Source organism: Cydia splendana, chromosome 19 (genome assembly GCF_910591565.1).
Source record: "Cydia splendana chromosome 19, ilCydSple1.2, whole genome shotgun sequence".
Taxonomy (NCBI): Eukaryota; Metazoa; Arthropoda; class Insecta; order Lepidoptera; family Tortricidae; genus Cydia; species Cydia splendana.
In genome coordinates this window covers 7,340,138-7,351,445 of record NC_085978.1, presented here as the reverse complement: position 1 = coordinate 7,351,445, position 11,308 = coordinate 7,340,138, and the positions used below count along the sequence as shown (strand labels likewise).

General features: G+C 35.1%; 1 protein-coding gene and 1 long non-coding RNA gene across 2 annotated transcripts; one reads left to right on the top strand and one right to left on the bottom strand.

Annotated features, from left to right (window-relative positions):
* Positions 1-914: 914 nt before the first annotated feature.
* LOC134800259 (cytochrome P450 4C1-like) lies at positions 915-4,735 on the top strand. Its single transcript, XM_063772768.1, has 4 exons — positions 915-981; positions 1,665-1,833; positions 2,178-2,357; positions 4,537-4,735. The coding sequence occupies exons 1-4, from the start codon at positions 955-957 to the stop codon at positions 4,695-4,697; spliced, it is 537 nt and encodes a 178-aa protein (XP_063628838.1). The 5' UTR covers positions 915-954; the 3' UTR covers positions 4,698-4,735.
* Positions 4,736-6,882: 2,147 nt separating this feature from the next.
* Positions 6,883-9,680, bottom strand: LOC134800286 (uncharacterized). Its single transcript, XR_010145519.1, has 2 exons — positions 9,501-9,680; positions 6,883-8,856 (listed from the first exon to the last, which is right to left on the bottom strand). It is a non-coding gene; the product is annotated as an uncharacterized LOC134800286 (long non-coding RNA).
* Positions 9,681-11,308: the final 1,628 nt, after the last annotated feature.

Here is an 11,308-nt window from a genome sequence, read left to right as displayed (position 1 = left end):
GGAATCTTTTGTATTGCAATTTCCCATGGATATCAATTACCACAAAGTTGAAGATTGGAGTAGTAGTCGTGATTTCTCTCCACTATTAAAACAATTGAAGGACCAAATGAACGTAATAAAACGATTTTCAACTTGTTGGGAATCAATTTTTCAAAATTATCGAATATGATTGGCCTACAGTGAGTATTTCTATTGTTGAGAATATGAAAGCTACTCCTATCCATATAAAAACAAAATATTTTTTCGTGTACGTATGAAAGTAAGAAAGCCATTATTTTGTCTGGCCCAACTCGCATTTGAGAACTTTTTTAATACTTATTTGTTACACTTGCGTGTAAATTAGCTATTTTTTTTTAGTATTTACTTAATAGTTTTCATGAGAATGACTAAATGGTACCTTCAAGTTGATCCATTTTACTGGATGACCAAATATTACCAAAAACAAAAAACGTTGATTAAAAATATCACTGAAATTGCAAACACAAATGTAAAGCATAGACTGAAAATTCTGGAATCGATGGACGAAAGTATGGTCAAGGAAATCCTGAACGCAGAGGGTGACAGCACACATAACACAGAGCTCAGCGTCATCGACAGGCTCTTATTGTCTAATCAACCACCGAGCCACGAAGAACTGGCGAAGCAATGGTTCACCCTTTTTTCAGCAGTACGTATATACACATATCTATTACTTGTCAGCACATAGATACTAAACAGACTTCGCATTATGATTTCACAAAGAAGTGCCACGACGATGATGTCATCTTTGTGGGATGACCTGGCAACACATAACTTAAACATATAACAAAAATAAAGTTTACTGACATATTTATGATGTGCGTGTATCTGTGTGTGTATATTAGCTTAGTTACAAAATATAATATTTTACTCAGCTTCTCAACATGTTCACAGAGTCAAGAGGCGACTGCTAAGATAACATCATACGCTTTGCTAATGATGGCATTTCATCCCGAATGCCAGGTAGGCAACGCTTACATTATATAGGTAATCCCTTACCATTATGAGTTACAATTGGCGAGAGGTCGCACAGGACCGAGAAAAGTGGTGCTGTCTTGTGTCAGAGGCCAAGTCTCATTTTGTGTCGCTGAGCCAACGGAGTAAGTGAGTAAATATTATGAGTTTCCCACAACCGTGTACGCTTGTGGTTGACGCTAACGACTAGTGCATCTCAAGCATAGTGATGTCATCAGAATGAGCGAGACGCACTGATAGTCTAATCAAAATTCAAAATGGAATATCATTTATTATCAGGCAAGTAGTGGTAACTAAGGCCCAAAGCTATTAGCTACCTACGTACAGACTACAATACATTAAATAATAAATAATAATCTTCAAAATAAAGAATCATTCAGTTTAGGTGATACAACAGCTTTCCGCTGTTTCACCAATTCTGTAACGTATTTACGCATTCGCTAGCAAATGACACATACTACTTATATTTGGAGACAAACGGAAATCAAATATTATCTTACTTCACATAAAATTAACTATTACCAAAATGTAAGAAGCACATTTCAGACGGATACTCGTAGTTAACGGTCTGATGTTTATGTTCAGTCCACGTTTTAGATAAATTATAACGTACAAAAAAATGGTATGCGAATGTACTTACCTGTTAATAAAACATTGTTTTTTATAATCAGGAAAAAGTCTACGCCGAAATAAAGGAGGTTTTCGAAGATAATGTCCGAGATGTCACCGAGAACGACCTGAAATTGATGCCGTATCTAGACATGGTGTTCAAGGAAGTCATTCGGCTCTTCCCTATCGGAGTGATGCTCCAAAGAACCATAGCTGAAGACATTGAAATAAGTATGTACGGAATTCTCTTGTACAACAAGAGGCTTTGGGTATCTCTGACCTGAATCTCTTATATCTATGTTTAAAAACCCAGAGGGGTTTTTATAATTTATAACATTTACTTAGGTGACGAACATGCGTGAAAATATATTAAATTAATCAAACCAGTTCAAAATAACCCACGAGGGAAAAACTTGACTGATTTTATTAAAGGGAAATACGTAAACACAAACGTCGTTCTATTGGTGTTCTGTTACCCTTTATTTGCCTCAGTAGAATGCTAGCGAAGCTTTAGGATTAATTTTATTGTGCCCATGGATCTGAGAGAATAATATTAGAAATTCTTTGTGTTGCAGGCAAAGCGACACTGCCCGCTGGGAGCTCGCTCGTGGTGCCAATATACCACCTGCATCGTGATAAGCGGCATTGGACTAACCCGAACGCCTTCGAACCGGAAAGATTTAGACCTGAAAACTCCAGGCTACGCCATCCGAATTGCTATATGCCTTTCAGCCTTGGACCAATGGATTGCATAGGTAAGATTTTTTCATTTCTCATGCTCTGAAAGAGGGCATTGTTGTTCTAAAAGGTGTGCAGAAAATGATACGTTTCTGCACTAGAGCATTTTAGGTTCCAAGTACGATTTTTTTTACGATAAGCAATTGAAATTTGGGTATAAATAGATTTGTTATACAATTTCCATTCTGATATTTGACTCCCCATTCCATAAATAACTATACTTTAGCCTAAATTGTTAATTGAAAGTACCCTCAAAAAATAGGTACTATAAAAATTTATACTTAGTCATGTTTTAAAAAAAAACACATGCATTTTACTTTCCTCGTACCTATTCGAAATGAAAAGTAGAGTGTTTAACTCGGGTGAAAGGTATCATTTCATCGTGCTTTCATCCCTTGGTTAACAATCTACTATTTTCTGTTACACGCTCTTACCTGCACTGCGTGTATTTTAAGTACCTATTATGATTGCTGCTCTATTAAGAAGTTTATTTTGTGCAATGGTTTTATAATTAACTTCATTCGAATCTTTTAAGATGAATTTGAACAACTTGCTTGATGAATTTTAATAGAGATTAACAAGCAGTGGTAAAAAAGTGATCAATGATCAATAAGAAAAAAGTAGCAGGAGTTTTTCTCGACCTGAGTTCTGCATTTGATATGGTTAACCACGACATATTGCTAGGAATACTAGAGCACTACGGTATCATAGGAAAAGCACTGCCCTGCTTCGTTCGTATTTATTAAATTGGAAACAGTTTGTTCAGATACGATGGATGGAAAATGATCATATAAAATTCAACAAATCTAGTGTTGCTAAGAGAGAGAGAGAGAGAGAGAGAGAGAGAGAGAGAGAGAGGAGGAGTCCCACAAGGTTCCATTTTGGGACCCATATTTTTCATCATATTTACCAATGACTTGATATCTTTTGTACATAATAAAGTACAAAACACTAAATTAGTCCTTTTTGCTGACGACACAAACGCGGTTATTTTCGGGGATAACGTTTCACAGCTAAATTAAAGAGTTAATTATGCACTAGAAACATTTGTTGAATGGTTTGAAATAAATGGCCTTGAGTTGAACTGTAGTAAAACTAACGTTCTTTTTTTCAAACAGTTAGAACGAAAGACTCGCTCCAGCTTAAAATTAGAGGCGACACCGTTGAGCAAGTGGAGTCAGCTAAATTTCTTGGAGTTTGTATTGACAGTAGTAACTGCAGTCGTAGGCTCTGTAAGTTCCGCGTGCTTTGCTCTTAGGAGTCTTCGGGACGAGTTAGAGCTGGCACAACTAAGAATGGTCTACTACGCCTTAGTGGAATCCATGATACGCTATAGTATAAAATTCTGGGGTAATAGTTATAAGTATTATAATGTCCAGGCTGCATTTGTTGCGCAAAAAAGAGCAATTAGAATTATGGCTAAAATTCCTCAACAAACATCTTGCAGACCATACTTTATCAAGTTTAAAATTCTGCCTGTCTCCTGTCTGTATATTTAAGTGGTGCTTACAGACTTGATCAAGCACATGGACGATATTGAAACGCTGGAACAAAGAGTTAAACGCCTTGCGACAAGGCGGAAAGCCTTGCCACTACAAGGCATCACAAAAGTCAAAGTGGCCAAGCACTGTGCTAGTTAGTTACCAATCTGTCTTGTTATTTAATAAGTTACCTGCTGAGCTTATTTTCAATACAATCTTGTTTAAAAATAAATTGAATGCTTTTTTGGTAGAGAAGTGTTACTATACGGTAGAAGAATTTTTGACGTAGGTACATATTGGTAGGTATAAATTGGGTTTTTTTTAAATATTTATTGTATTTTAGTTTTTTTTTAATTATTACGTAGAATTTATTATTGTTACATTTTGTAATATATTAATGCTCTTGTAAATATTAATTCTGTTTATTTTTAACATGTAATTTATGTTGTTAAGTAATTTGAATATATTTTGTGTATTTTTATATTTCATACACAATTAATATTGTTCATGAATAAATAATGATGAATGATGAATGCAAGTGATTTTTTAACGGAATTTAGTTGGAATTTTAAATTTTACTTCTTCATATAGAACGTCAGATAATAATATACAGTAAGGAAATCTACTTAAATTCGTAAACATATAGGATTTGGTGGATCTTTAGTCCATTTTTCTCGCAGCCATGACATACCTAATGTTCACATTTTGATTACAGGGAGGTACTTCGCTATCAAACTTGTGAAGACTATATGCATCAAGGTACTTCAAAAATTCCGGCTGACTTCTCCAGAGTCGTACGAGGACATGCGGCTCGTGATGGCAATATCGGTTGTCTCCGTCAATGGCTACCCTGTTCAAGTGCATCCGAGGAATTAAATATGTGTTCGCGTTAACTGTAATACAGAAGAAGATGGTGTTCAGAGATTAAGCTGGCGTGCACGAACATAAAGTCAAATTTTATTGTCTGCTTTTAAACGCGCTCGTGTATTCCCTGTAGAGAGAAAGTTATGCTGTTCACAGTGACTGTAGTACTCAATACCTATTTGATATTGTACTACAACAGATTTTTATTACACTACAAAATTAAAAATAGGTGCCCATTATACAGGACGTCCCACGACATTGCCACATGGAGGGGAAGTACGTACTTTAAAATTTAAATACTGTAAATATGACATTTTACTGAATGAAGGCTTCATTTTTATTTTTAAAACAAAAGGAACTGCATTCATAGAATTTTCAATAATCGCCTGTCTGAACCGGGAATCGAACCCGCTAAATATGGTAATGGAAAAAAAGTCAGCCATTTTGAAAAATATAAATGCCAATCGCCTCGTCTCTGAGCCCGCTGTGACATTTGGTCGGGCACCCCCCACCCATCTCGCATAGTTTAAGAGTTGCCATACAAAAATAAAGTGGCCATATTTTACCATATTTAGCGGGTTCGATTCCCAGTTCACAAAGGAGATTATTTAATATTCTTTGAATGCAGTTCGTATTCTCTTAAAAATAAAAATGAAGTCTACTTTCAGTAAAATTTCCTATCCTATCCTACAGTATTTAAAGTACTTCCCCTCCATGTGGCAAAGTCTTGGGACGCCCTGTATACTACTCAAAAGAAAATAAGGGACACTTACCCCCTCATTCATAAACGCGCTACAAACCTCGATTAGCTAATAATCGTTTGTCTTTCTGTCTGTCATTTTGACTTATGTATTTGTAAGAAAGGGATAAAACATAATTTTATTAAATCAGGCCCGTAAAGTTTTATGAATAAGGGGGTAAAAATTTTGATAATTACAGGAAGATTACAGGAAAAATAATTTCATGTTTATTGAAATATGTGAGACAATTGACTACTTAATTAATTTTTATAAGCTCTAATAACAACCAAAGCCTGGTTTTACTCATGGTATAATAATATACTCCGCCTGGTACTCCATTCCCGTCTTTTCTAGGTCACCTAACTGACACGGGCCTACGTCATCATGCGACAGCGCTATATGATAATATGCGGTAGCGCTATATATAGCGGCCATGTTGTTGTGACGTAGGCCCGTGTCACTCTGGGAATGGAAGACCATGTTTTATTAGACTATGGTTTTACTGTTATTTATTAAACTTATTTAAATTTTACTACTATTTTACTAGCTTTTCGGTAAAGGAAAACATCGTGAGGAAACCTGCATACATCTGTGAAGAAATTCAAAGGTGTATGTGAAGTCCCCAATCCGCATTGGGCTAGCGTGGGGACTATAGCCCAAGCCCTCTCGCGGTTTTGTAATTTAGTAAAATATTACGGGAATTTTGGTTTAAGTGATTGTTATTATTTAAGAAAAGTAGGTTTTTTTCAATTGTTAGCAACAATCCACATGCTTTATTATTGCGACATTTATTTATTTTTTGTGTTTATATTAATTTTATGGTTTAATAGTACTTACATTAAATTATGGTATCTGGTGAAAGTTTGTTTTGTCTAAAGTAGCACTTTTATTTTATAAGAGAATGTAGAAACTACTTTTTTTAAATCAAACGACGTTGTTACATTCTGGTTAGATTTTGATCTTCCATTACGTTTTGTATCGTCCAAAGTGGACTTCTTATTAGGGTTCCGTACCTCAAAAGGAAAAAACGGAACCCTTATAGGATCACTCGTGCGTCTGTCTGTCTGTCTGTCTGTCTGTCCGTCTGTCACAGCCTATTTTCTCGGAAATACTGGACCAATTAAGTTGAAATTTGGTACACATATGTAAATTAGTGACCCAAAAATGGGCATGTAACGTAAACAAATTAATTTTAATCAAGGGGGCCACTTTTGGGGAGTAAATGAGAAATTTTAAAAACTGTTTTTAAAACTATATTGTGTTATATCAAATGAAAGAGCTCATCTTGAGAATTTCAAATTATATTTTATTTATAATTTTAAAATATATAGGTTGAAGTTGAAGTTATTTAAGAAAATATCCAAAAAATTACCACCCCCCCCCCCCCCTTTATCTCCGAAACTACTAGGACAAAAATATTGAAAAAATTAAATTACTCAATTACCTTACCTATAATAAATTAATAAAAATTAATAAATAAAATAAAAATAAAGATTATTTATTTTCAGATTCCTGAGATCCATAGATTGTTAGTTACATGACACTTATGAAACTTCATTAGTAAACTTAAAACATAAAAATACTTATTTTCTAGGTCGTAAGACATGAAGGTCGGTATATCGGCGGAGAATATCCGAGTCCCACCTCTCTGCTATCATTCTCAGGATGCTATTTCAGCTCCCCCTCATCCACATCACCACAGATGCCGCCGTCTTCTTCCTTACTATGGCATAAAAGTACATACCTATAGATGACAGGAAAACCTATTAGAAAATTGCAGTCAAGCGTGAGTCTGACTCACACTTGGCCGGTTTTTTTTAAATTGGTTTTACAAAAAGATATAAGATTTAATTATGTTATTGAATATCAAACAAAGGTTATATGTGCTTTGTTTGGTCTTAAGAATGCTCGTATTCATTTTAAGAATTCAAATCATCATAATAGATGTTTTATTTTCATTGGTGAATCCCGGAAACATCTTCACTTTTTATAAGTATACATTTAAAATGTTGTGCAATTTTCTTTAAGATGCCATTAACATCATTTTTAATATATATATTATATTCAGTTCAGTACAGCAAGAGGCAACGCACAGAAACTGCATATAACTTTAGATAATGAGCCTGTAAAAGAAGTGCAAAATACAAAGTTTTTAGGCATAATGATTGACAGTCACTGTAATTGGACGGAACATGCTGCTAATGTACGATCCAAACTAAATAGTTTTATTTTTGCACTTAGACGAATTAGCCAAACTGTTTCGACCCAAGCAGCGCTACTTGCTTATAATGGCTACGTAAATTCTCTCTTACGATATGGACTTGTAGTTTGGGGAAACTGTATTGAAAAAGACGCAATATTTATAACACAGAAGCGTTGTATAAGAGCCATATTTGACATACACTATATGGGCTCATGTCGTACTCATTTTATAGAAAATAACATACTCACTTTTCCTAGCATGTACATTTTCGAAGTGTGTGTTTTTGTACACAAGTATAAATACTTGTTTGTGGAGTTCCAAACAATGGGTCCACGCGCGACAAGGACACAATATAAGTTTACTTTACATAAAACTTCTGTTAATTTGGCACTTTCCTCAAGAAACTCGTATATTATGTGTATTCGTATTTATAATAAATTACCTGACAATTTTAAGAATAATAATTTGAATATATTTAAATCACAAGTCCATGCTTGGCTAATACAGAGATGTTTTTATAGTATTAATGAATTTTTAAATAATGATTTAATGGGATTAGATTGTGTATGACTTTGACTTTATTTGTATTTTATTTTATTTCGTTTTGTTATTGCACGAGTTGTTAATAAGACTTTAAGATTGTGATTTATGATTGTATTAATACTTGACATCATTTGCTATGTAGGTAACATAGGAAATATTTGTTTGTACACCTGTAAAGGTAGAGTCTTGGTGAGTCCGTGAAATATTGTTACAATAGTAATTACTGGCAATGTAACCCATTTCTCACAAGCAATAAAGATTATGATTATGATTATAAGGGTGTGGTGAAAATTTTTGGCAATACATTTAATGCATTCTAAATTACTTACAATAAGAAAAAAATATTTTTGTTTAAATGAATTTGTAAAAATAATTATACTTTAATAAATTTGGTATTAAGGCTAATACCGTCCGGCGACCTGGGCCTCTTTAGAGGATAAAAAGGCCTTGATTAATTTAAATTATTTATAGTAAATTTATTGATAACTCCAGATTTATGCAAAATTTTGGTCTCTGTTGTTCTTCGGCCTCCTCTGATAGACCCTGAGTCGGTACCCGTCGGAGAAGGAGACGGAGATGGCGACGTCGAGCGCCAGGTCCTCGAGGCGGCCATCGGCCTCGAGCCGCACGTGCCGCAGCGTGCGCACCACCAGCGTTTTCACCATCTGTATGGCGTACACGCGACCTGTACCAACACATGATATTTATGATCAAATTACCTATATTGCCTTTGTTTATGGGCGAATTGTACAACGGCACAGTCTATACAGTCGTTCGACGAGAGGTCGACGGGGGGTTCGCGTACACCCGAGCTGCATATAATTATCGTTATCATCGCATTGTTAGTAGCTCGGTACACGTCAAAGGCCGTCGGAGCACTGTGGCATAGAGAAAAAAATACATAGAGTGCTCACTCCATACATCAGTTTTGGTACCAAAACGACTATTATTTTCGTAGTCGACATCTAGCATCGAGTAGCAAAATTATCAGTACTGCTACTTGACAATAGATATTGCGACTACCAAAAAGTCTCAGCTCATCAATTTTCAGCTACTTGTATAACCGGTTTAACCGGAACTCTATTTACCTACATTGGTTAAAGCAAACAGAATGCGCCCTCGACGCTAACGCTGAACCCCATACATTTGTTTTCGGCATGGTATGGTAGTCGGCGTCAGGGTCAAGAGAGCAAAATCCGCGGCGCTCTGGACACTTTATAGGTTTTCCACTGGCAATCTATATCGTCAAGTAGAAAATTTTAGGGTAATCCTGCCATTCCATTTCTTCTGGAGAGAGCGATCGGTATTATTTTGTTTGAGCCTTATTACCTAGACAGTCCATTGGGCCCAGGCTGTAAGGCACGAAGGCGTTAGGGTCCCGCAGCTCTGCGTTCTCGGGCAGGAACCTTCCCGGGTCAACTTTGTCGGGGTCCGGCCAGTATTTCGGATTCCGATGGAGAATGTGAATAGGAATCGCCAAAGAGGTCCCAACCGGCAGAGTGATTTTTCCCTTAACATAATCATTTAACTTTAAATATTTTAGCATTTAATTTATAACAGACAGTTTGCAAAAACTATTGATATGACCCGTTTAAAATAATTATTTACGATACGGATAGTAGGAAATTCGCAACGAGTTGTGAATTACCTATTCACACGTGTATCATACAACGTTTTACAGTACATGTGGCTGTTTAAATTTTCGACATTGGCACGGAAGGTGCTTATTGACGCACTACTAGTTAAGTAGTAGCACGGGAAAGTAGCAACATAAAATGTACTGTAAAGACATTTAAAAACATAAATTCTGAAACAAACTAAATATTTTGTTTAAAAAAAATTGTCTCAAATATAATTATTTTACCGTTTTGTATCTTATAACTACAGGTCATTGACGCAGCTCATATCAATGATGTTGTTGCTATGTTATGGTCGTTATTAGCAAACTCTCGGCAGTAAAAGCTTGAGTAGATTGCTGTAGGTACAATACAATACAATACAATAGTTATTTGTACAACAAGAGATCAAAGTTTGATATTTCTTCGAGTGCTTATTTTGAGTCCCGTGCAAGCGAAAGATTCTATAGTAGATTCACGAGCGTAGCGAGTGAATCTAATTTAGAATCTTGAGCGTAGTAAGGGACTCAAAAGCGCACGAGATGTAAATAACTTTGATCTCGTGTAGTACACAAAATTTTTCATCTCAGCAGTGAGAACATACCTATTAGGCAACTTGAAAAATGTAATCCTTCTTCATCACTGCACTTATGTTTTCTTAAGATATATAAACAATTAAGTTTAATTACCGCAATCGACCACAAAAACAAAACTTAATAATAAATTTCAGTAAAATAATATGGAAGTAACCACCAACTGACACTTCAAACGACAACTCTTTTTTGTAAAAAAAATTGTATGATACGGTCCGAATTGCGGATACGTACTCGTACTATTTGTCAACTATGGTAGAAATTCTTAAAAGTAATATAATTAATTTTGCATGATAATCTGTATATTTTTTGAGTTAATTATTTTAACTGTACAATAAAATACCTAAAATATAGTATTTTATTCGTTTTTATCAAATCTACAACTTTATTTTTATTAATTTATTATTAAGAATTCATATTCGTACGTGGTTTGGAACGATGCGGTCTGAAGTTTTTCGGGGGTCTACTATGAACCGTCAATATAGCGTTGAATGTCGTTTTAACTTTTTTTGTCTGTTTCTTTTTGCTAACAGTGTGAAAGCGACAGAGATAATAGAACCCAAGTATTTCGATCTTATATTAGACCCCGCATGTTGAAATGACATTTGACTATAAAGGTCACTTGAATGTCATTTTGTCTCACTCAGTGAGCAAAATCGCATTTTGCTCACTGTTTTTACGAAGCAAAGTACCCTTGTTCGAGCTGCTGAGGTGAAAATACTCTTTTCACTTCTCATGCTCAAAAAGTGCACCTTTATGTCGTGCGTAGACGACATAAAATCGCATTTTATGCTCTAGAGCATAAAAGTAAAATTTTCTTCTAAGACTAAGGTAATCGGTCTCAACAGCCAAACAGTTAAAACATATTGCACAATTTTACTGAGCAATAAAATTGTGTAGATGACAAAACTTGTTATATTATTTTATT